This window comes from Hippocampus bargibanti, linkage group LG18 (assembly GCF_051943395.1).
Source record: "Hippocampus bargibanti isolate YZ-2025 linkage group LG18, ASM5194339v1, whole genome shotgun sequence".
Lineage (NCBI taxonomy): Eukaryota > Metazoa > Chordata > Actinopteri > Syngnathiformes > Syngnathidae > Hippocampus > Hippocampus bargibanti.
In genome coordinates, this window is record NC_142751.1 from 1872683 (window position 1) to 1899772 (window position 27090).

The window sequence follows — 27090 nt, forward strand, 5'->3', positions numbered from 1 at the left end:
CAGCTTTATTGTCCAATATGCTAATATGCATGACATACAGCACAGATTAAATTAATGTCCTCTCGGACCCAGCGTGCAAGGCACTAATAACGTGGCTAAAAAAGACGTACAATTGACAACAGACAATACATGTAATTTTTGAAAGTAAAGTGAGGTAGTGACGTATGTACAGTGAGGTAGTGACGTATATAAAGTGACGTAATGTAGTCATGCAAAAACAAACAACAAGAAAGGGTTGAAGTGAGGTCTTGCAGAAAAAATGAGAAAGAACAAAAAATTGAGTTCAGGATGATAGTACAGCGTGTAGCGTGTCCTCAGAGATCGGTGAGTGTGGCAATGGGAGGGGGCAGGATAGGCAGGGCTGGGAGGGAGTTGAGTCTCCGGACTTCCTGGTGGCAGAAACTGTCCTTGAGCCTGCTGGTCTTGGCTCGGAGACTCCGCAGTCTCCGACCCGATGGCAGCAGACTGAAGATACTGTGGGAGGGGTGGGTGGGATCGCCAGCAATCTAGTTTTTGAGGGTTTTGACAGAAAATGTATTCATTTATTAATCTATCAATTTTCTAATTTATTAATTTGTTAATCATTTATTATTTATTAAATCAATAATTTCTAGCATTTAGATAAATAGACTGGATCCATTCGTATTATCTATAGTCACTTTCTTTCATCTATTTTTTTAAGGTTTTGACAGAAAATTAATTTATTAATTTAGTATTTAACCATTTTCATTAATTTATTAAGTAACCATTTTCATTAATTTATTAAGTAAGCGTTTACTTAATTTATTAAGTAATCACTAATTAATTAATTTATTAATTTACTAATTAAGCGACCATTTTATTTATTTATTTATTTATTTATTTATTTATTTATTTATTTGTCTGTCAGTTTATTTATCCATTTTTGGAGCTATTGACCATATTGTGATTGCTTGCTTTGTTTCTTGTTGTTTTTCTTCCTCCGTAATATTTCCATCCCTGAAATATATTCACCTTCCGCTACATTTAGATCACTGAACGAAAAAGGTCGTGTCAGAATTATACCAGTCGATTCTGGCATGGGTTGTGACGATTGGGAATGGGAATACCAAGGCCGAGGAAAGCCTCAGCTCAATGACTTTTTTGATGATCGACCAAACGCCGCTCAAATGGCAAAGCCTTACCTTGAAACGACAAGCTCAGCCTTTCAGGGTACTCCGCAAATGGCAATCTTGTATCCTGAGGGCTACGACACGATCGATTGCCGGAGAACGAAAAAAATCAGGGACACGGGAAGTTTTCTCAATAGAGAGGCACAAAAATTGGGCGAAGAAGCTTTTCCCCGAGATGTTGGGAAACTCAGTGAGAAAAGAAGGATGCAGGAAAAGGGGCAGCAATACCGAAATGGCCTTCTCTATACAACAAGAATGTGGGCTAAAAATGAACTGGATGCCACCTTAGACAATTATGCGGTTTACAAAAAGGCGCAAGATGCAAATATGCAAGTTCTGTCCGATTTTGATTTGATGTATTGTGGAGACCGTCACAATTTTTTCAGGGCAGAAGAAGATTTTGATGAAATTCAGTTTTCTGATGAAGAAATGCCCACGGTGGTATCAAGACGGAGAAAAGACAGAATGTTTTCCTATTCTAGTGACAAGGACAGTTCTCCGGGTTTTCAGGAAAAGTGCAGAAAATCTAAAAATGGCGGATGGGTACCGGAAGCGGTTCTTTCACCCGTAGAAGAACCGAGTGAGGAATATGTCGACCCGATGGATGAGCTCCAGTGTCTAGTTGAAACGGTTTCCGAGTATCTTGCTGAGAAAGAAGAGGAAATTAGCAAATACGGTTCTCTTCCGAAATCAAGCAAATCAAGGCTATCATCTCAAGGAAGCAACAGAACCGATTCTTCTGGCGATGACGCCAACAATTTAAGCGATTCCAAAAGTGAAAGTCAATCACGCGCCCCATCTGGAATGTCAGGTGTTAAAAATGCAGTGAGCTCACTATTCAGTCATCTCTCCGACAAAGTTGTTGGGGGCCCCAAAGAGTCTGACGTTGATACAAAACCGACATCTGTGCAGCCGCCACAATCTGGCATCACAAAACTGCTGTCCTTTATTCCCAAATCCAACAGCTCTACTCCGGTAGCTGTCGTTTCTCCAGTGGAAACCGCTTCTGAAAACGTCTTCACTCCGCCCTCGCAACCGCCTTGCAAGGCCAAGATGCAAAGTGAGAGAAACAGACAAGCTTATGCAAGTAGTCCTGATATCAAGGTGCCCAAAGAGGATTTAGGAACAAAACCTCAAGGTCCAAGAAGCTTTGTTTTGGAAAGAATCAATCCTTTAAAGCTTTTTTCGTCAAGAGACAGTCGACAAGAGAGTTTTCGACAAGAGAGTTCAGGTGAACACAAGGAACAGGCAAAGCCGACATGTTATCAAAGTGATTCATATCTTGATCATAGTACTACTTATCAAGATAAAGCATCTATGGAAGGCAGTCCTACAAAAGACAGAGTGTCTTTTGCTGAATTCACAAAGGCTAATAGTGAAATACAATCCGAAAGCACCAATTCCTTCTGTCTAAGAAAGTCAGTTAGTTCACTGATATCCCCTTTCCCCTCTATCCCGGTTCACAATGCCTCACCTGTGGCAGTATATCCAGTATTTAGGTCGTCCGAAGAGCCGGGACTTCAGAAGCAGCGTCCTGATCCATTAGTAGATACCAAGCTTAAATCGTCTTCGCTATCCTCTGAAAATGTATCAACACAGCAACCGACAAAAACAGATAGAGGGGTGTTTTCTGGATTGTTCAAGTTTGCATCCAGTGAAGATGTTTGTTCCCCCGGGAAAACAAAAAACCCAGAGCAATCAAAGCAACAGGCACCTTCGCGAACGTCTAGTGCCTCTCAACAAATTTCTGCCACACCAGAGAAAAACACAGACAAGGGATGGTTCTCCAGCATATTTAGCCCACCTTCTGCTCCCTCTACCTCGAACCAAAATACTATTCGGAAGCCTCCAGATCAGAAACACGCGTCACCCAGCTCACGTCCAGGACATGTGTCAGATCTGAAAACAGAAACACACAATCGGATCCAGCAGCAAGCTCCGAATCAAAGTTTTTTCTCAGGTTTTTTGAAAGGGAACTCTCCTGACAATACTCAAATGAGCTGTACTCAAACGAAGCAAGACGCAATGCTTGATTCTAAGGTACCAACAAAGTCGGACAATATTTCACAGCAAGATCTGCGAAACTACCATCCCACCAAAAGTATGAATAAATCAAGCGTTTTGCGGCAACAAACAGTTCCTGCTAAGCAACCGTCCTCCAAACAAGGTGGGATCTTTGCAGGTCTTTTTGAATTTGCTTCTGCTGATAGCATAAACACGCAACACACCCCATCAATCCAACCTCCTGAAAATGTCGAAAACATATCAAGCAATGAGCAAACCCACTTGGAAAAAAAACATACTTACGATCAAAGTCAACTACAAGATCAAATGAAAGAAAAGAGTCAATCAGGTGGCTCTTTTCGATCATTAACGTCCTCCACACAACAGAAGCGTCAGCAACATTCTGAATTTCAAGTGAAACCGCAAAACACGCAACTTTATCAACAAGACAAAGAGACTACAAATGTATCTGGAGGACTCTCCCATTTGTTTAACAAGTTTACAAAATCATCCAAGGACGATCCCAAAACCTCCGATACAACAAAGCAACTGTTGTTTCAAAGGGATCATACATATACTGACCAAAATAACACACCGTTGCAGACACCACCAGATTTTACTCAAACTGCTTCACAAAACCATTTTGATGACAAGACGATACCACAAACTGACCAACAGAGTGGTTTTTCTGGACTTGGAAATCGAAATGCTCCTATGGAATGTTTTGCCAATCCACAGCGAAATATATTAGCCCAGAGTGCTGAGGATCTATATTCCTCATCTCAACTGTGCGTTCCGGGAGGTTTCAGTCAGAGTAGTGGTCCATATTCTCGAATTCCAAGACCAAGTCAACACAATTTCAAAAGTGCTTGTAATAGTCTGGACTTGAGAACATCAACTACTTTCGCAAGATCACTTCAGAGTCATGCAACATATTCATCATTCAGTGCTGGGAATTTATCTCAATTATATGTCTTTCCCACGTCTACAAATTGCTCACTGAAGACCGTTCAACCATATATTTGTGGAAGCATGCCCTCGTTGTATGAAACAACAAGCCCAAACATTTACAATGGCCAACTGTCTCCTTATCAAACCAGTCTCTCCTATGATGAAAACCAGTGGATCCAAGGAAGCGCAATATGGCAACGGTTTCAAAACGAATCTTTGAATTCTCAAATGAAAGGAGATAACTCAGCTTATTCTCAGAGCAATGAAACATTTCCACTTCAAGATTTTCACTGTGGCTATAGTCTTCCAAAGATCAATTATCAACTTACTTCCTCCATCACCTGGCAAGATAATATTTGTTCTGATGAGAAAATGGAGCCATGTTTTGCCAATGGAAAGAGCAATGAGGTAGTTTACCCCACAAACGTTTGGAATAGTCGTGAAGAATCAGCAAACCTACAGCATTCATCCAGTGAACATGGGATCTTGAACTTAACAACTAAACCATGTACAGCAACCCCGGGGACATGGTGTCATGACAACAGTACTTACAGCTTGAATGGAATTACATATCACGAAGGCTATTATGAGGAGACTGCGCCAAGCTTGTCTTACTCGGCAAATTGGCAGCATGGGATGGGCATCAACACCATCCATCAAAGTCAATGTCGTTTGAAATACTCAAATGATCCTTCAAGTTTGAATCATGACATGGATGATTCTGTATACCTTGAAGATACCGAATGGTATCAGCAGTGGCTTGCTCTGCTGGAGCAAGGAATGTGGTGGCCAGCTGAAGATGGTGACTGTGGATACTTTGTTTATACTGATCATGAGTACATTTATGCCTTGCTCACAGATTCAGCAGGGGAATATGTGTATGCATGCACTCCTCAAGAGAACACCTCTGGAAACGCATGTGATGACTTTCCCAGTGCTCTACTTTTCGATGAAATGGTTTTAGTGTGTGGCTTCAAAATCCCACTTTATAATGAGGATGAGCTTCTGTGGTTGCCTGGTCAAGATTTGAATGAATCTCAACTCCTGAATGCCCCTTTAGATTTGTCCGCAGCTTATAGAAAAGGGAATCAGATCATGAACCTAAATCTTGAGCAGTTTGCTCAAATGCTTGGAAATTCATTTTTGTCACCAGAGCAGCAATGTATTGATTTTACATCTTATACATTAAACAAAGTTTGTATGGCTCCAAGGCACCCCAACTGCATGCCAGAAGACCAATTTAAGTCTGTCATCGACCTTTCTTGTCATAACAAAGAGTATCAGGGTCCTCAGTGTAATAGCCAAGTAAATAGAACGTTTCTGGCTCAAAAGGTGGCTGTTTCCTTGAATTCTACCTCGACTGTGCGATCAAATCAACAGGTACTTTACAATTGTTACCAGCCCAGCCAGCAACGTCGTCCATCCACTGGTGTTACTGTGAAACATGTTGATGATGTTTCAGAAGAAGACTGGAGGAAGAGAGTTGCTCCAGGAGAAGCGCAAGCAAATCGTCAGATCAAAAAGATTTCTTCCCTCCTATCATCTGTTGCTGGCAAAAATAATCCAGTTGAATCAATACAGACTATCTTATCTTCTTCCAATCAAAGGCAGACTGACAGCACAACAGATAAACCTTCAAAAAATGTGTTTTCATCTGGCTTGCAAAGTTTGAAAACTAAGTTTATCAAAGAAGAAAGTACACCTGGTAGTTTACCAAAAGATGAACAGGCAAGAATTCTCCCTACATTTTCAACAGCGAATCAAGTGACCCCTTCACCAAAACAATCTCAAACTAATTCACAGAAATCTAGGTTGCCACGACAAACCTCAACAGACACCATCCCAGTGTATTTGGTTTCAAAAGAATCTCAAATTAAAGATGTCCTACCTCAATTTGGAACAGATAAACCAGTGGATATCAAGGCTGAAAAAACATTTGAGGAACCAAGGTTCATGAATTTTCTAAAATCTGCAGTTGGAATAGACGAACCCTCGCAGAAGGTTTCTCAGACATCTGTCAAAGGACAAACCAACACTGGAAACACTGCTTCTACACAAGTAAGTGCTGGCACAAATCAAGAGCCGTCAGGAGTATCAAATATATTTGGATCTATTAGCAGCTTATTTAATAGTGATCGCTCTATGCCACAGAGACAGGACACACCCAGTCAAACCACAACAAGAGTGAAAGGTATACAGGGACAGAAAACACTAAACCAAAGTGGTGCATCCAGTCCAGAAAAAGACCTCCCATCCCAAAAATCTGAAGCATTTGCTTCCACTGCTAAATGTGCTACTGTAACCCAAAAGGAAGCGATATCGTTACCTGAACAGACAAAACAAGAAAGCAAAACAAAACCCTCTGGTGGCCTGTTTGGATTTTCAATTGGAGAAATATTAACAGGAACAACATCGGCAACCCTGTCTGGATCTACAACTCAAACAAGCAATTCATTCACAGCTGCAAAAGAGGAGTCACTCAGTAAAAGTTTATTGTCGGTTTTTAGTGGCTCAATTCAACCACAATCTCCATCGAGCACTAGGCCTTTTCAAGCAAACGCGCCAAGCAACAATCAACATTGTCCTCGAGTCGAATCTCCTGGTAAAGGTTCATCACCAAAGTCAGGAGGCTCACCCTCCACATTCCTTCCATCTCAAAGAGATCCCACAGACGAGGTGCCACAACAGAAAAATAGTCTTCCGAAAGAACAGCAAACAGGTTTTTTTCCCTTTTTTGGTAGTACAATCGCTCAACAATCTCAATCTCAAACAGGTTCTCTTCTCGGGGGGATTATCTCTGGATCATCAAGTTCAACCGAAAACCCAGTAAAGGGCCTGTTTTCAATATTTAGTGAGCCCAGTCCTCCACAAGCCCAATCGCCAATGGCCTCATCTCCACAACAAAAAACAATTCAACAGCAAGCGCAACAACAAAGAGGATCTAAAACACAATCAAGACACCAGCCTCAAGACCAAGGGCAACATTCCACATCTGTTCTGGGAGGATTACTGGATGGGTTGTCAACCTCAAGCGAAGGTCCCAGAAAATCATTGTTCTACATGTTTAGTCACCCAAATGCCTCTCAAACACCAACACCAGGAGGACATGCAGCTGCACCATCCAAAGAAGCCTTTCAAACCAAAACTGCTGTTGTATCTGACATTGGGGCACCGACACAGCTAACTCCTAAATTGTCACCTGTCAATTCTTCCAGCAAAGAGCCATTGCAGTCTTCGTCACCTGGGTTCAGACCCTTGGTTCCAGAAAATACGAATGAAGTCCAATGTATTACAAGTAACGGATCTTTAAATCACAGCACATCAAATGCTGGTTTTGAAGTTAAATGCACTGATGTTTCATCAACCAATGCAAACTCTGAAGCTACAGCTGACCTGAAGCCAACAATCACAAATACTGCACCTGAGTACATTGCTGCTCCTGAGGAACCACCAGCTCCTTCTATTATATGGGAACCAGGTCAGCCATCTTCAAAAATGGAATTCATTTCAGACAGTCCAGCAAAAGGCTTGATTTCATTATTTTCTGGCCTTGGTAGTGAATCTACGAGTGAAAGCCAAAAAAGTCCATCTCCTGTAGCAAAATCACCCGAGCCCAAAGATGCGCAATCTAAAAGTATATTTTCTGTGTTTGGCACATCCTCTCCGCAACCCGGAGATTCTCTACTAGGGTCTATGTTTGGAGGTTCCCAATCCCAAACTAACTCTTCTCAGCCTGTAGGATCAATACTCGGTGGTTTATTAGGAGGCCTGAGTCAGCAATCACCTCTGCAGGCTCCACTAACTAAGACTAGTGGTTCGTTTCCACAGGCTGCAGGAACTCAAGCAGGGGAATCCTTTATTGGAGGTTTATTTGGTGGATCTTCTACTCGGCCAGCTGGATCTCAGACCGGAGGGTCTATTTTGGCTGGCATATTCGGAACCCCAGCAGCATCAACCATAGCAACAGAGGCTTGTGGGACATTGGGTGGACTATTTGGTCGAGCGACCACACAAACCACCGTATCTCAAAATAGTAGCTCTGTCGTGGCAGGTCCTCACACAGATATCCCAAATTTAAATGATAGCAAAAAAAACACAACTGTTTCTGAACCTGCTCCTTGTAGATCTTTCGTACAAAATAATTTTAACGACAATAACACATTACAAGCTTCAGGTTGTGAAAAATCTTCTACAATTTCCACTGTCCCTCAAAATGAAAAGCAGCCAGAAACATACCAGAACACAGTAGAAAGGGTACTTTTAAAACATGTCAAGACAGATGACCATAGACATAACGAAGACAAACCAGAAGTAGCGGGTATTACTACTGAATATGAAAGTTGTATTCTATCGGACAAACCTTCAGCAACTTCAGTTTTAAAAGAGTCCCCTGAAGGCAAACCATCGCCTAAAAATGAAGAGGTGATGCTAACATCACCCGTGATTGAGGTACAAGAAAAGACACCAGTGACGGACAAACAAGTTGGGAATTCATCTTCAGAAACAGTCACAAACTTTATGTCCTCCCTTTTTAAACCAGTAATGTCCTCTGATGCAGGCTCCCAGCCTCAAGAGAAAAGCTTGCCTTTTGGATTCGGAGGAACAGCTACCCAAACAGCTGATAGCCAACATGGAGCTTTGCTACTGGGGAGTATTTTTGGTGTTTCCACGACTCAGTCAACACCTCCTCACTCAGGTGTAAATGAATCTGGAAATTTAAACAAAGGCCCTGATTCCCAGTCTAACACTTACAATCGTGCAAAGACTCCTGTAGGGTCGATTTTTGGAATGTTCGGAGGACAGGCCACTGTAAAGCCAACTGCTCCAAAGTCTAGTGGCCCATTACTTGGTGGGCTGTTTGGAGGGACTGCCACAGCAGCACTGTCTGGTGGTTCTTTTCATGGTGGAATGTTTGGAGGGCTCACTGCCCAAGCTGCAGGACCATCAACTGGAACAGAAGGTCTTGGGGATAATGCGAGGGCTGCATTTCAGGGGATGGGTCAGCCACCCAGGACACCTGAAAATGAGCAGAAACCAAAACCTACTACTCCACGACAACCACATGTTATGCAAGATAATTTGGCCCCAAATGGTACACTGACAGATTCAAATCTAGTTGTTGACTCCAAACAAGTAGATTGCCCTAAGGAGGAAGCTAACAGCATCTCAACTAATGTAGTGTCACCTGAGACTGCTCATCCAGAAACCGCAACACCCACAAGTAAACGTGAACTCATATCGTCAACAGATGAAACAAAAACTGAAATTTCACCCGTGATGGAAAATATTCAAGAGGAACCCATTCTCACCAAGGAACAGTCTAAATGTGAAAGTGACTCATCTGGCCCAAAAAGCAATTCAAATACAGCCCAACCTGTTCCTGATTTTCAAAAAGATGCCGAACCAACTCAAGCCAAGACTCTGTTCGGTTTCATATCAACACAAAGTGATGTAGGTAAATCAATTGGATCTTTATTCACCCCACCAGGGACGACTGCTTCTTCAGCAAGTCCTCAAACAGAAGCAGGCAGATCTATTTTGTCAGGATTGAAGACATTATCTGGAGGTCTTTTTCAAGAAGAAAACATTACGACTCCTTCATTATTTCGGACAAAGATGGCATTTCCCTGGCAAACAGAGCCAGTAAAGCAAGCCACTCCTTCAGTCATAACAACTCAACCAAAGAATAGTAGCAAGCCAGCACGTACTGAAACACATCAAGCACAAAACGTTTTGACACCTGATGCCCCAAAAGCTGAATCGGTAGGTTCCAAAGATGAAGTAGCCAAACCCCAGATATGCATTTCCAGCCCCGAATTAGATTCCCTAGAATCCTTGACCTTAAAAGATACCAACATGCTTGTAGAAACAAACCCTTCTGCAGGTACTACCAATGAAGAGCCATTGGACAAGCCATTAACGAGGAATCTGTTGAATTCAAAAAGGCTAGTAAAAACATTGTGAATGGCGTCGTTCCTTATCATTTATGATGGAATTACACCCCCTACAATCCTCGACCCCTTACCCGCCCAAAAAATAAACTCTCTGCTTTGCATCCTTCCCTTCCTATCATTTAAATGTAACTAACCTTTGTTTAAAGGACAACCGACGTCTCCGGACAAGTTGTGTCCATAATTTGTAAAATGGCTTCAAATGACTTCTACTGGCGTATTTTAATAAGATTCCACCGCATATAGCTATACTTTACGTTTTAAGACTCGCGCTGAATATTCGGGAAGTCTTGTTTTTGAGTTGATGACGAGTCTGTACGTGACGTCACTAAAGGAACGCCCCTGACCGAAAAAAAGACACATTGTAGCAGTCCTTCCATCACGTCATGTATTTTGCACTACTTATTTGGTCTGAAAACCTCGTGTTGCACCTAAAAGCCGCCAGAAGAGGGCGTCCAAGCTCCATATAAGGAATTTATCAGCCTGTGGAAACGAAGGTGGCCACAGGAGGTGGACATTTTGTGCCTCTTTTTTTGGGTGAGACATTTCCCCCCCAATGTTGCCTCAAAATGGCACTGAATAAATTCTTTAATCGATTGCAAACATGTATGCTTTCCTCTTCAGAACTATTTGAATCACATTCATAACTGGATGTGTAACAAGAAAGCATATTCTCCGAATATGAAGCTATTGTTTTGATTCTCCAGCAATGTAAGACGTCTTGGTGTGACTTCACGAACTGGCGGTGGGACTTTCTGAAAATGCCCAATTCGCAGCTCAATTTTTTGCAGATTATGGACACTTTAAATCATTTTTATTGGTGTTTTGCATTAGAATAAAAATATCATACGGCGTGTTTTGGGTATTTTAGATGCTATAAAACATGTTTTTTGATGTCAGTTAAGAAACAAAAAAAAATGATGTCGGTTGGCCTTTAAATTAAGTACAGTAAAGATTCATCTCATTGTAAAACAGGAGTCCAAGGTCAAACACATTGTTTCTTCATGATTATTTTGTACACATTGTGTCATCCTTTTGGAGAGGTTCTCTAAAATTGCTGAAACAAATCAATATTTTTTTCTGTCATTTGCTTTTGACTGCTGACAGCATCTGACTAGAAAATGTGTTTGAGCCTGGGAATCACTTCTGGTTTTCATTTTCATAGTTGATACAACATATCCTTTGGTTATCCTTTTCCATATTTCATTTGTGTATTATTTCTACCACTTTTGAATGGAAATATACAATATTTATTTGAATATAACGTGTACCCCTAATTTTCAATTAAAAATCGGTATAAAATTTTGTTTCACTTTTTCTCTGCTCAGACCAAGCATTGTAATAAAAATCAATTATTGACAATGTAAACTCTGGATATTGGAAATTGTGCAAAACGGCAATGCTTAACTCACGTGTCAGTGTGAGCGAGGAAAGGAAATGAAGCGTATCTAAAGAAATGCTAATCAACAATAAAAAAATCCGCATGATCCGGGTGTTTCCGAGAATTGAAACTGAACGGCCTATGGAGAATAGCTATGGAAATGCTGCTCCCTCCTGGAAGGGATATAGCATTACCGTATTTATTCAAGTATAACGCGCACACGTGTATAACATGCACCCCTAATTTTCAATTAAAAATCGGTATAACATTTTATTTTCACTTTTTTCTCGGCTCAGACTAAGCATTCTAAGTGACAACAAATATGTCCATGATAAAAATCGGTTATTGACAATGTAAACTTCTTCACTTTCTGCGGTTAACAGTATACCAATGCTTAACATAAGTTTCAGTGTGGGCGAGGAAAGGAAATGAAGCGTAGCTAAAGAAATGCTAATCAACAATTAAAAAAAAATAATGCGCGTCTTATGGGTCTTTCCGAGAATCGAAACTGAAAGGCCTATGGATAATAACCATGGAAATGCTGCCGCATCCTGGAAGGGATAAACCATTAAATATATATGAGAATTTTTTTTACCCAGGCCTCATTTATAACGTGCACCCAAACTTTGAGTTCTTTTTTCGGTAGAACATTTTGCACATTATTCTCGAATAAATACGGTAAACATATATGACCGTTTTTTCCCAGGCCTCGTTTATAACATACACTCAAATGTTGAGTTCTTTTTTAGGTCGAAAATTTTGCGCGTTATACTCGAATAAATACGGTAAATATATATGAGAATGTTTTTCCCCGGCCTCGTTTATAACGCGCACCCAAACTTTGAGTACTTTTTCTGTAGAAAATTTTGCGCGTTATACCCAAATAAATACGGTAAATATATATATGACATTTTTTTTCCCCAGGCCTCGTTTATAACACCCACCCAAACTTTGAGTTCTTTTTTAGGTAGAAAATTGTGCGTTATAATCAAATAAATACAGGTACAATCATGATAATGATCAACTCTCACTTTTTAACTCTGAAGTCGCGTGTCGCAGTCACATAGGTGTATACAAAAGATATATTAATCGCACCTATGCATATTTTATTTTAAATTAATTTAAAGTCATCTTGAATTGTTGGTGATTGTTGTTGGCTCCACCCAATCTGTCCAAAAATAGTGTCCCTCTTCTCAAACCCCACATTTCAAATTTATTTTGGAGGAGGGTGGAAATGTTTTGGTGTCATGAAGTGATACTTTTCAATCTAGATTTATATTGTATTGTTCTCATTTCAAAACGTTTTAAACATGCCACAATGTCCCTACAAAGTATATCTTTACGTTGTGTGTTGTGTCTACACAACACATTTTAGTTTTTAGCTGGATTTTTCAGCAAGCAAAGCAAAATGAAAGTACCTTTGAGAAAATCTGAGTTCGTATAATTCTTAGTAGATCAGTGGGGCTCACGTATCAGAATCAGAATCAGAATCAGAATACCTTTATTCGTCCCGCAATGGGGAAATTTGCAGTCCACAGCAGCAATTGAAGAGGGATGGGGGTGGGAGTGAAAGGATAGAAAACAAGATATTCTAAGCATAACAAAATAAAAATGTCAACTGTATACTGTGCAAATGTAGATGTGCAAAAACCGTTCTATAAACAAGACTGTACATAGTGCAGAATCAAGAGATGCATTTAGATATATGACGACTTTGTTTCATATTCATTCATTTCACAGGTTCAAATTCATTAATTTTACAGTTTCAACAGCATTGAACACTTCAAGGCAACATGCTTGGAAAATGTTTTACGAAAACAATCCCCACTTATCTAACCCCGCTAGAAAAACTATGTAGATATTCAGAAATCATCAATGAAATAGATGTTTGTTTTGTTGTTTATATTTCTAATATTGATTATTTCCCTCTCTTACCAATTCAGTCCAGCAGAAAGTAGTCGCTTTGGGTCATCAGGAAACCTGAGTCAGACCAGCTCTCAGCTGAGTGAGATCGGTCACGAAAGTACGGGAGGCTCAGAACTGGAAGAATCTTTCCACTCCTATCACAGCACTAACATCTATCCCTGCTCCATCGGACATTTGACCACCAATGCGCGCTCTCCCCTTGGCCAAAAGGTTGTAGCTCAGCCGTCTTTTGACACGCGACAAAATGAAACTCCGACAGAGAAAGTGTTCTCAAAACTTCAACGGTATGCTTTTATTTGACAACAAACGGTTTCAGTATTACAGTGACCCCTCGGTTTACAAACGCTTTAGCTAACAAACTTTTCGCTTTACGAATGTTAAATTCACGAGAATATAATCTTGGCATACAAGCTATTTTTCGGGAAACACACGGAGCGCCACAATGAGTGACGTGTCGTTCGCTAACGAGCTGATTCTTGGCGTTGGATCTCTGAAGTGAACGAAGGAAATGGCAGCCGACTTTTTTTGTCCTCTATTCCCTACCCCCAGTCTTTGGTGAAAGCCGCATGTGATTGGTCAAGAAACAGAAGCACACTTTGAGTCTCACATGAAACAGGGAAGGGAGACGACACTACAAAGCACTACAGCACTATAAAGAAAAAAACAAAAGTGAAAAGGTGAGAAAATGGATAGAAAACAGTGAAATGTGGACTTGTTTCAACTTAATTGATAGTTCAAAGGCAGAGTGTAGACTGCAAGGTTAAAATATCCCATCAATCAGGCTCCACAAATAACCCGCACAAGCCATTTGTACAATTTGAAGAGAAAAGACAAGCAAGGGGAACTAGAAGTTTTTAGTTTCTCTGCCTGCATCTGTTGCTGTTGCAATATCACAACTTCCAAGATGTACAACCCAGAGCTCCTTGAGACACTTTATGCAAAACGGTATCCATTCCATCAAGACATCAACGACCATCGCAAAAGTAAATATAATGACTTTATTATATAGCACCGTTCATTTCATTAATTACAATACCATAGAGCATTTATTGGACATGAAATAAGGTATGTTTTGTGTAGTTTTAAGGCTTATTTGGTAGAAAATTATGTTTTATGGGGACGTGGGAACGGATTATTCTCATTTAAATGGTGTCCTGTGGGAAATTAATGTTTGGAAGACACAGTTTTTGCCTTACAACACACTTTCTGGCAACCAATTATGTTCGTAAGCCAAGGGATCACTGTACTTACAAATATATCCATATATATTTTTCCTGTAATGGCTTATTAACGCTCATAAATTAATGTGTCCCAGGTTTCATGATGAAGGGACACATTTACCATTTTCTCCATCGAGAGTTCGTTGGTTGAAAGCGATCAATAAAGTCAGGGTTCAACTACGGGAGGTATGTATGATTATGTTTGTTTTTTAACACTTTTTAACTTTGTAACTTTTTTTTAACACTTTTTAACTTTTTGAACACGTTGTCATTCTTCCTTCACCATTCATACTGACAAATAGAGAATTTTCTCTTTCATTATTCCATCAATCCACTTTCTTTTCTTTTTTTTCTTCTTTTTTTTAACGGTTACACATTATAATTCACAGATCAATTTTTACCTGTATCCCAGATAAATCTTCTGACGGACATGCATCAGCAAAAGACTCAATAGTAGTGTAAAATTACATGTATTCGACTAACAGAGGTTACATTTTACTGTACATTGAATATGACTTGCTGTAAAAATGACCAATATGAAATAAAAACTAACAAATAATAAGAATATATATGATAATAATAATAACACACACTACAGCGCTACTTTTTACCTTGTGATCTTGTTTTTATAAAATTGTAATTCAGAATGTTCAGACTGTTTTTGTTGCCCTTGTTTTAATTGTTTATTTTGTTGTTTCCAAAAAAAGAAGGCAAACTATTACTTTCCTAAGAGATCGCAGTTCATACAGTCAACTTTGCCTGTATTGTATGCAAATTAACATGTTTTTACTATAATTTGTCATATCTACCCAGATGTGCTTAATGATGTTTTCTAAAATGCATTTTTAACATATGAGCATTTTTAAACAAAGGCCATTTTTGACCAACATATTTTCCGATCTAAAATTGTCTCGCAACTTGACAAATAAACACAATTTAGCCCCCACTTCGAATAAGTATTCTCGATTCTATTGCAGCATGAGTATGGCATACTTACGTTTTGAAAAATGAAGTGAAGACGTGACATTGATTATAAATAATAAATATGGCATTCCCACAGACAGAGATAAGACCGAAACTCAACCTCAAATCTTTTCCATGCGGAATTGCGCTGCCAAAGGGGAGTGAGAAAGCAGCAAGATCATCCAAAAGGGAGGGGGTTCTTGAAATAGCGGCATTATCATGTGATGCCAAAACTGCTTTGCCTCAATGGTCTGACTTAACAATCCAGCAGGATCATTGCGCAAACTCGATCCTCAGCACGACACCTGCGGCGTTACCATTCAATGGATCCGTCATTATGAATCTGAATCAGGTTCTTCGTTGCTTACTTATCCATCTCACAGTAGACGGTAAGGATGTTTTTTATTATTATTATTATTTTGTAATTTAAGTTGCGGATTTTATCGCTCTGTGACATATTAATTGTGAGTGTTTCATGTAGAGTCAACTGTTACTCAAAATGTCATTTGAGTTTCTAATTGTCACCCTCATAGTGTAGCCACAAGGGGACACAAGCCAGTGTCTTACTGTGCCGGTCCCAAGCCCGGATAAATACATAGAGTTGCGTCAGGAAGACGTCTGTGTAAGCTCTCAGTCATACAGGAGTGGTCCATCGATGAAAAGGTTTCTTCAGCCGTCATCTGTACTTCTTTGAAGGTGTCGGACGTTTCGCTTCTTATCCAAGAAACTTCGTCAGCAAATTAAAGTCTAAAGTCTATATATATATATATATATATATATATATATCAGTGGCGGTCCGTGCATTTTCCGGAGCAATTACACATCAATAAATCTGCATCAGCAATTAGAACTTGTCACTATACGTGATACTGCAAACACTTAAAAATAAAAGGAAATTTAAAATCATTTGTCCACAAAGAATATGCAATCTTTAACAAGATTTTACGCTAAATTACAAAATGTCAGTTTAATATAAGAAAAACAACAAGACGGTCACAAAACGAACTATTTGTTGAAAATAAAAGTAAACAAATCTTTTTCATTTGTTCTTGAGAATAGGCCTACATGCGACAGCGAGTTGTCCTCTCCTTCAGCCATTGTGGGTTAAAAAAGCGAGTAGATATACTTGGTTTTTCTGCTAAAGTTTCCGGGTCTGATCTGTTGTAGCTTGGTTGTTTTGCATAGCGCTGCCTCCGCTGATGACTGAGGTAAAGTGAGTATCTTACTGTGCCAACTCGTGATCTGATTGGCTATCGCAACTATATATCAACTACATGTGCCCGTTCGTGTACAGCGCACAGACGCCCTCACTGTTGACTCTGAAGGCGTCGGTCAGATTTCATACAGCCTGGCGACACAAGCTAGCAAGAAAACAGTATGTAGAATAATTATATATATATTTAGAAAAAATACTTTTTTCATGAAATTGACTTTTATTATAATTATGATAATGATGTCTGATTATGTTAGGCCAGCAGAGAAGGCCTTGCTGGCTCTGACGGCCCACCACTGATATATACGTATATACAGTAAAGTCTCGTTATATCGTTATATTAATATATATATTATATATATATATAAAGAGAGAGAGAGCGATATAGATATACGTGTATATATAGAGATATAGATATACGTATATATATATATATATATATATATATATATATATATATATATATATATATATATATATATATATATATATATATATATATATATACAGTAAAGTCTCATTATATCGATATCGGATATATCGGATATATCGATAGTCCCGGTTATATCGATACTATTTCTATGCACGCACGGAGAAAATTACATGCAAACAGGGTCGGATATATCGATAGTCCCGGTTATATCGATATTTTTTCGGACTCCCTTGAATATCGATATAACGAGACTTTACTGTATATATATATATATATATATATATATATATATATATATATATATATATAGGGCCTAAACTAGCAGTAAGACTTTAGTTTGCTGACGAAGTGTCTTGGATAAGAAGCGAAACGTCCGACACCTTCAAAGAAGTACAGATGACGGCTGAAGAAACCTTTTCATCGTTGCGTCAGGAAGGGCGAAACAGATATGCGAGAAAAAAAAGAAAACAGGGAGAAGAGATAAAGAAGGTGGAGGATTTTAAGTACTTGGGGTCAACTGTCCAGAGCAATGGAGAGTGTGGAAAAGAGGTGGAGAAAAATGTCACGTGTGATGTGTGATAGAAGGGTTTCAACTAAGATGAAAGGAAAGATGTATAAAACGGTGGTGAGACCAGCCATGATGGTTGGACTGGAGACAGTGCCACTGAAGAAAAGACGGGAAGCAGAGCTGGAGGTAGCATAGATGAAGATGTTGAGGTTTTCTTTGGGAGTGACCAGGTTGAATGGGATCAGCAATGAATATATCAGAGGGACAACTCATATTAGAGGCCATGGAGACAAAGTCAGAGAGACCAGACTGAGATGGTTTGGACATGTCCAGAGGAGGGACAACCCATATTAGAGGCTTTGGAGACAAAGTCAGAGAAGCTAGACTGACAATGTTTGGACATGTCCAGAGGATGGACAACTCATATTAGAGGCTTTGGAGACAAAGTCAGAGAGGCCAGACCGAGATGGTTTCGACATGTCCAGAGGAGAGAGTGACTATATCGGGAGAAGGATGCTGAGCCTTGAACTGTCAGGCAGGAGACCGAGAGGAAGACCAAAGAGGAGGTTTATGGATGTTGTCAAAGAGGACATGAAGGTAGCTGGTGTACAGTAGAGGATGCACAAAACCGAGTTAGATGGGGGTCACTGATTCGCTGTGGCAACCCCTGAAGGGAAAATCCATAAAATGGCTTAAAAAAACTGTTAACCTGATCAGTGTTGATTGTGGTATCGGAAAAGGGTGGGACCAGAGCAATCCAGTAAAGCAGCTGGTACAGGACATGAAGCACAGAAATTTGACCTGTCATCTAATTGCTGTGTTCCCACAGCGTTGCAATTACCGCGATCGAAGCAGCTGTATGCAAATTGTGCTCCTGATACAGAGTGTTTCTGTACACTGACGCCAACCCTATTGGAGACCCTATTCCAGGAATTTCCCTTTTGCTGTATTAATTTTTTTAGGATCAAGACCCAAGAATTGTAAAGATTAATTCTGTAAAGATTAATATACATTTTCTGTTACCCAGCATTAGATTCAAGAATCATTGAAAAGCCATTTTCCAAGTAAACATATTAATCGTCATTTGACAGCATCTTACTCATCCTCTTCACCCGCAACCCATTTTGGATGTCAATCCTGAATTTGTGGAACTTAATATTTATAATTGGGGAAGTTAATAATAATACATTTTATTTCAAGCGCCTTTCAAAGTTCTCAAGGACACTTGACAGTCACAGACAAGCATAGATACAATAATAATAATAATAATAATAATAATAATAATAATAATAATAATAATAATAATACATTTAATTTCTAAGCGCCTTTAAAAACTGTCAACGACACTTACAGTCATGGGATTTTTTTTGTGCGGGTGAGCAGCAGCACCCATTCGCGCCAGCGTTCACTCTACCCGGAAGTACAATTATAAATAGAATACAATAAATAAAATAAAATTATAAATCGAAAAAAACAGAGCTACACAGAAAATGCTGTCCCCCATCGTGCTGAGACGGACGGGCAGGGGGGCACACAGAGGTGGAGGGAGGAAGAGGATCTGAGGGAACGAGAGGGAATAGAAATTTGAAGAAGGTCAGATAGGTATGGAGGGGCAAGGTTATGGATAGCTTTGAATGTATAAAGAATCATTTTAAAGTTGATTGTATATTTGACCAGGAGCTAGTGGAGCTCTTGGAGGACGGGGTGATGTGGTGAAAGGATGAGGGTCTGGTGATGTTCCGAGCTGAAGAATTCTGAACGAGTTGAAGTTTGTGGAGAAGTTTCTGAGGGAGACCAAGGAGAAGTGAATTGCAATAGTCAATCCAGGAGGTTTACAAGACTATGAACAAGGATAGCAATGGTGTGAGACGGGTGAAGACGATTGATATTGCGTAGGTAGAAGGACGCAGATCGGGTTCAGTTATTTATATGGGAGTGGAAAGATAGTGTGCTGTCAAGGATGACACCTGGGCTTTTGACCTGATGGGAGGGAGAAACGGAATTGTCAATAGTAAGAGAGAAACTCTTAGCTTTGCTCAAGGTGGATTTGGTACCAATGAGGAGAATTTCCGTTTTTTTGCTGTTAAGTTTGAGGATGTTATGGGTAAACCAGGATTTTTATTTCGGAGAGGCAGAGTGAAAGGGAAGAAGGTGGAAGAGAGGCGTCGGGTTTGCTGGAGAGATAGCGCTGGGTGTCATCCGCAAAGCATTGAAATTGTATACAACATTTACGGAGAATATTGCCAAGGGGAAGAAGGTAGGTCTATATTCTCAAAGGTACTAATAATTAACTTACATCAATTAATATTTATTTTGAATTTTCTGAAGGAAATTACATTGTGTTATACGTACTTGTGAACGTCGACTGCATGCTTTACAATTTTGGCAATAATCGTAAAACTGATTTTCCTTTGTCTCATCTTGCCAGGGGCAGAAGATGATTGCTTACATTAATCTGAAGATTTATTGCTGTGGAATCGCAGTGGTTTTTCGTTTCGAGCATAAATAGCTAAGCAAGAGCGTCACTTCATGGAGATGTTCCCCAAACGATGCCTGGATGGACAAGACGAGCACAACATAAAAGAAGTTCACGTTCTTCTGCAATCCCCCATGGGTCTCCTGGCGGAACAAAGTTTCAATATACCGCCAGAGTACAACAGACTGAAGGACAATCAGTCCTTTACCCAACCACCATTAAACAGCCAATCTGATTGTGACTCTGGGATTTCTGCTGTGGAAGATACTTTACCTCATAGAATAAAAACTATCCAGTTTGAGGAAACGAAGCAAGATGAGGACCAAGGCTTGCATAATATAGTGGATCATATCCTGAAAGAGCTAAAAGGAATAAATAAGATCCAGGAGGAAATATCCGACCTGAGGCACTATCTAACATCTGTCCGAGGTTCAGTGGATGAAGCGTCTTGTTGTGTTGATGCGGTGCTGAATGAAATTGATGAGCTTTACTCTGGAGCTTCAGCCGCACCCCGCTGTAGTCCAGTTTCTCAAACGTCTAGAAGCAGACGAGGAAGCCTGGGTAGACAGAACGCGGTAACATCATCTGCTCTACCACCACATGGGAATATTTCTGGATGTTTATCATCTCATAGAACGTCCAAGCAATTGACTGTCACTCACCCTGCCCTCCAGTCCAACCAACAACCAATCCAGGAGATGGCATTGCAAAGCTCAAAGCGTGGTCTTCAGCAATGTCAGAACTACCGGAGTAACCACACATTGTCATCCTGTCCTTTCTCAGATGCAGGATCTCTTTGTGCTGATCCAGAGAACCACAGGTGCCGTGTTGATTATCAACAGTTCAGTACCTGCGAAGAAGGAGGTTTGAGTGAGGGTGAAGTCTCCTCTGTAAACAGTGAAGAACTACACTTTTGTTACTACGGTAGTACAGAGACACAAAGTAGTAGCACACCGGCTGATTCTTCGCACGCTAGTTCTGAACACCTCTCATTACTCTTTGGAATCCATTACAACTCTCCATCATGTTCTCCTAGTTTGGACAACAGAAATAAAGGGCTACAAAAGGATGAAACAGATTCCGCATATGTCTGTTCTGTAGAGTATCCCGACTCAGTGGAACCAATAGAGAGTTATGATCAGGACTGGGACTGTAAAGACCACAGCATTTCAAGAGATGATGGAGGAGAATCTTTTTCGCAACATTGTGTTGAAAATTCTCCCAGGTTAGGTTTTGACATCACAACTTTTAGCAAGGCAGTACTAAGTTTCAGGTCTTCTCTAAAGGGGGCGCTGAAACAGTTTGACGGGTTCAACCCTGACAATTTGGAAGATATCTCAGAAGCATCTGTGTCCCTCACGACATGCACCGATGAAGCAGCAGAGTCTATCATCACTGCCTCTACAGCGATGACAAACAATCACACTTCATGTGTCTCTGCCAATGACGACAGTGAGACCTCAGACTTTAGGGATGATGGACAGATATTGCAGAAACTGTCATGTTCAAGTCAAGCATTTCACCAGGAGGCTGGCCATGCTGTGTCAACTGGAACGAACAGAAGGGATGTCGAGGTGTCACATAACAAAGAAGAGTATCAAATTAATTTGGAAATGTCCGGGCTTTACCTTAAACCAAATTATCGCCCGGTCGTCCAGAGTGAGAGTCAGTTGGATGCATTTCCAACTTCAAACAAAGTACCCCCGAGTTTTCCAAGTTCAGACAAAGTACCCTTGAGTTCTCCAAGTTCAGACAAAGTACCCTTGAGTTCTCCAAGTGAAATCAACAATTTTGAGGAGTTCGGAAAGTCTACTGATTCCAATCACAAGTTGCGTATAGCCAAGTTCCAGCGCATTCTTCGAGAAAAGAGGCAGATACACCAGAGGCTGTCCCAGTCTACTCAAGATTCTCAAGGATCCTGTTGTTCTCAAGGTTCTCAAGGATGGCGATCTCAGGAAACATGTATTAAAGGTGATTATTGGTGCACATGTTGAAAATTAAATATGTCTTCGCTAAATATGTACACATTTGTCATTGGTTATTTCAAGTAATGGGTCTTTCCTTACTTTCTCTACAGAACCAGTACAAGAAGATCAGGTTGCTTTAGTTCTATTAACTCCATCTTAAATGTTACTTTTTATGCTGTGTATCCAACCTGTTATCTCTTGTTGATGGATGCATTACACTGTCGAAAGTCTTTATTCCGATTTTAAAGTGTGAAATCATTTTTGATGATTGTGTGGAGTCAATCTGTTTGCAAAATTGTTTCAACAATGGACCGTTTGTGCAAATGGATTTGATTGTTTATTTAATCATTAAACGTGCTTGTACAGTTCAATCTTTTTTGTTTGTATGTTTTTCCGTGGTATTCCATTTAAAATCACAAAAGTAAAACCCAACCAAATGCATGTTCCATTTCCATTACACCCCATGGCAAAACTCAAATTGATTCTTTAACCTTTGTAAACTTTCTCACGACTATCGTTTGAAATCTGGCAGGTTTGTCATGATGAATCCAGCGCAAGGCAGGCTTGGGTAAAACCAAGGTAAGTCAGAGTTGGAAACATTTGTTTGAAAGTCTATGAGTTATGACTCTCATTTAAAGGACAATCGACACCATTCTTTTGTTTCCTAACTCCTCCTCTTCCTCTTCTTCTTTTTCTTTCGGCTTTTCCATACAGGGGTCGCAAAAGCGAATCAGTGTCCTCCATCTTTCGCGGTTTTGTACATCCTCTTCTCTCACACCAGCTACCTTCATTGCCTCTTTGACCACATACTGCTGTTCACAAATGTTCACTTCTGATCTTAGTCTTGCTTTAACTACTCTTTCCCAGAGTTTCATTGTATGGCTCATCAACTTTACTCCTCTGTAGTTAGTACAACTCTGCACATCTCCTTTGTTCTTAAAAAATAGGCACGAGTAGACTTCGTTTCCATTCTTCAGGCATCTGTTCACCATCTAAGATCTTGTTGAATAACCCAGTCAAGAACACCACCGCCACCTCTCCAAGACACTTCCATACCTCGATTGGTAAATCATCAGGCCCGAGTGCCTTTCCCCCCTTCATCCTCTTCAGCGCCCTCCTCACTTCATCCTTGCTAATGTTTGCTACGTCTTGGTCAGAGGTTTGATTCGCATATTTGTTTTGGCAAATTTGTTTACGTCAGATGCCCTTCCTGACACAACCCTCTGTATTTATCCGGGCTCGGGACCGGCACAATAAGACACTGGCTTGTGCCCCCTTGTGGCTACATTGTTTCGTTTCCTAACTGACATCTGAAAAACATTTTATGGCATCTAAAATACCCAAAGCTGATATTTTTAGTCAAATGCAAAACACCAATAAAAATGACTTAAAGTGTCCCAAAACTGCCACAAATGAGCTCGAAACTGGGGAGATTCCGAAAGTCCCGCCCCGTTGTTCGTGACATCACTTTAGGATTGGCCCACCCACCAACTGCCTTGCTCCAGAATCAAAACAATGGCTTCATCCAGTTATGAATATAATTCAAATAGTTCTGAAAAGGAAAGCATACATGTTTGCATGAAGTCCTTCCGTATCAATTTGAGCCGTCTGCAAGCGATGAAACCGGTAAAGGAGATCTGGACTCCGATGTAGCAGCCCAGAAAATGCACAAGATGGTGCACAATCGGCTCCAATGTATGGAGCCGCTGATAAGAGCCAACCTATGTTTAAAGCCGCCCGTGATTGGTTAAAATCAGTGGTAGAAGACAGAGCGGTGGGTTTTACACACCCACACAAAAGAGACAGCGGCACAATTTGAGCAGTACATGAACATCAGAGATGTTGAGACGAGAGAGAACTAGACAGCGCTACAGAGTAACAAATAACACGGTGGAAAGTGGATATTTGTCCGATCGATTTGCTCCACTAATATGGTGATTGCTCTCTTTCACCAGGTGAGCTCACAGTTAGCATGCAGTGCGACTAAATGAGTAAACATACATTAAACTTCCGCTATCCAAGTGCCGAATCGCTAACTCCGGTTAGCTTCCTCGTTCGCCTCCGCTGGTGCTTGACTGCTCTGTTCCGTTGGTAATGGCTGATTTGTCCGCTGGGAATTTGTGTAAACTTACACCCCCTTCTTTATGCGTGTTACCGCAATTGGCTGCCACACAATGATTCACCATCACGTTATTTATGTAGTTTTACTTCTAATTTCGTGATCAACATGGTGTTTTCAAACGAAAAAAAGTACCCAAAATGCATTGTGTGACGCTTTCTCGGTCAGGGGAATGCCGAATGTGACGTCACTTCCGGCATCGACATCAACTCGAAAACAAAACTTCATGAATATTCAGCACGAGTTGTAAAATGTAAAATATAGCTATATGCGGTGGAATTTTTGTAAAATGCGGTCAGTAGAAGTCATTTGAAGTCATTTGAAGTAAATGTACAAATTATGGACGCAACGTGTGCGGAGGTGTCGGTTGTCCTTTATAAGTAGCTAAAAGTTATCAGTAATAATATTAATAATAAAAATATGAATAACAATAAGACTCCAGTGGCAATTGTGTTGTGTTTGTTTGAAAACAGCGGTGGACCGGGGCTTTATGGAATTGACAGCATGCCAGATCTTCGTAAAAAGAAGCCTATCGCCTTGGTTAGCGATGTGGTCAGTACATGCATTATTTTTGTTGTTGTTTTTTTTTTGTTTTGTTTGTGCGTGTATCATGTATGTAATACCATTTCTGGACGTTTGACTGCACGTTTTGTACCTATTTTGTGAGTTGATTTTTCTGTTTGGGAGCCCAGCTATTTATCGGTGTTGGGATTTGATTAGAGTGTTATGATTGAAAAGCATATGAAAACAAACTGCTAATTCTTTTCTCCCTCCTCTCTTAAACCTGAAACTATTCCCCACAACTCTCTTGAATGCATTCTATCTGCCTGCTCAGGCTATGGTAAGTTATTAGAATCCAGTCAAATATCAAGTTGGATAAACAAAACATAACTTGCCTCTAACCAAAATAACAACAGCATGTTTATTTTCCTCTTTCCTTGGAGATTTAGAAATGTATGCATTTGCATGCACCAGATTTTAAGATTGTGTTTATGGGATTGCATCACTCCTCAAAATATAAAACAATGAAACGGAATAAACTAACACTGTCATGGCTCTTTGTTTTATATATCCAACTCGGCACCTCATCTTAATAGTCTCTCGTTATGTTCCTTGAACCTAATATACCCCATGCTGGATTTTTGACCTTTGGGTAATGCACTGGGGAAAATGATGATAGTCCAAAGCTACCGACAACCCTTTCAAACCTTCCACCTCCTTTAAAACACTGGCCTCCCTTTTAGTAATCTCTCACAGTTTGGCTTGGTTGTGGGTTATGAATACAGTGATACCTCTGCTTATGAATTTAATTGGTTCCCAGAAAGTGTGTGTAAGGCGAAAAGTATGTCTTGCAAACATTAATTTCCCATAAGAAACCATTAAAAATGAGAATAATCGTTTTCCAGCTCCCTATAAAACATAATTTACTACTAAATAAGCCTTAAAACTACACAAAATCTACCTTATTTTATGTATAATAAATGTGATAGTGTATTGTAATTAAAGAAATAAACTGTGCTGTATAATAAAGTTGTTTTATTGACCTTTGTGATGGTTGTTGATGGCTTGATGGAATGGAGTGGGAGGAGGTGGGAGGGAGGGAGTAACTGTAGGCATCTTTTTCCAAAAAAGGCCGGTTTCATCTGCATTAAACACTTGATGAGGAACATAGCCTTTTTCTTCCACCATCTTGAGGAATGATTCCTTGTAAGCTTCGGTGCCTTTGTCGTCAGGTCTGGCTGCCTCACCATGACTATGAATCCCTGTGCGACGCTTAAAGTTCTCAAACCATTCATGGCTAGCCTTGAAATCATCAATGGATGACAAACTTCCAGGTTGACTGTTGACGATAGTCGAGTGAAGTTGCAGTGCTTTCTCTGCGATAATTCCTTCACTCGCGCTGTCCCCTGCTCGATGCTTTTCATTAATCCAAATTAATAGAAGTTTTTCAACCTCTTCTACTGCCTAAGTCGTTTTATTGACCTTTGTGATGGTCGTTCATGTAATTGCCTCTTTATGATATCTGAGTGAAGAGGGCGTGCTTTCTCTGCAATAATTTCTTCACTCGCGCTGTCCCCTGCGAGCTGCTTTTCGTTAATCCAAATCAACAGAAGTTTTTCAATCTCTTCTATTGCCTGAGATCGTTGCTTAGGCAACACAGAAACACCCTTAGCCACATTAGCAATGGTTAACTTAGCATACTGGTACTGCGACGCTAAGTCACACAAATGCACACCTCGTTCGTGTTTCTCGATGATCTCCTTCTGCGCGACCGTAATTTTCTTTTGTGTTTTCTTCGACTGAACAATAGCCTGAAAAAAAAGGAAAAGTATCCCAAGAAAGCAAAAGTATCCACTGCATAACAAACCACGTCTGCACTGAGTGCACTCAAAGAAAGTGGGTGTGGAAAAGTAGTCCGTGGGCAGCCACGGTGGCGCTGTTCGGACATGTGGTTTGGTGTTCTTCCGCCGAAAACTAGTCCGCCAGCCATTGTGGTGCTCTGTTTCCCGAAAACTAGTTCGTATGCCAAGATTATATTCTCACAATTGTAATATTCATAAGGTAAAAAGTTTGTTAGCTAAAGCGTTCGTAAACCAAGGTATCACTGTATGTGTGTGTGTGTGTGTGTGTATATATATATATATATATATATATATATATATATATATATATATATATATATATATATATATATATAATTTGTTCAATGATTACCATCTCATGATCCCTGTTCTCCAGTCTCTTGTCCAAGCTCGCAAGGCAGGTATCGCATCTGCAATGGCTGCTCGATCGTCCTTCAAGGATGAAGAACTGGTGAGCCCGACAA

General features: G+C 40.2%; 2 protein-coding genes across 16 annotated transcripts in view; both read left to right on the plus strand.

Annotated features, from left to right (window-relative positions):
* unc13bb (unc-13 homolog Bb (C. elegans)) overlaps nt 1-27090 on the plus strand; it is an 85655-nt gene that overhangs the window by 36204 nt on the left and 22361 nt on the right. For 8 of the 15 annotated variants that reach the window (XM_089020962.1, XM_089020963.1, XM_089020964.1 and 5 more), the window contains exons 1-7: nt 1044-6164; nt 6258-10051; nt 13382-13648; nt 14680-14770; nt 22677-22723; nt 24737-24815; nt 27003-27077. In XM_089020962.1, coding sequence (XP_088877088.1) covers nt 1059-6164; nt 6258-10051; nt 13382-13648; nt 14680-14770; nt 22677-22723; nt 24737-24815; nt 27003-27077 — 9459 coding nt within the window. In that variant the 5' untranslated portion in view covers nt 1044-1058. Of the gene's footprint in view, nt 1-1043; nt 10052-13381; nt 13649-14679; nt 14771-22676; nt 22724-24736; nt 24816-27002; nt 27078-27090 lie in introns of those variants that run through there. The other 7 variants (XM_089020959.1, XM_089020961.1, XM_089020960.1 and 4 more) reach the window with 4 other exon arrangements.
* On the plus strand, nt 20087-22515 carry LOC148884196 (uncharacterized). Its single transcript, XM_089020982.1, has 2 exons — nt 20087-22148; nt 22255-22515. Exons 1-2 carry the CDS (start codon nt 20231-20233, stop codon nt 22302-22304), a joined length of 1968 nt encoding a protein of 655 aa, XP_088877108.1. The 5' UTR covers nt 20087-20230; the 3' UTR covers nt 22305-22515.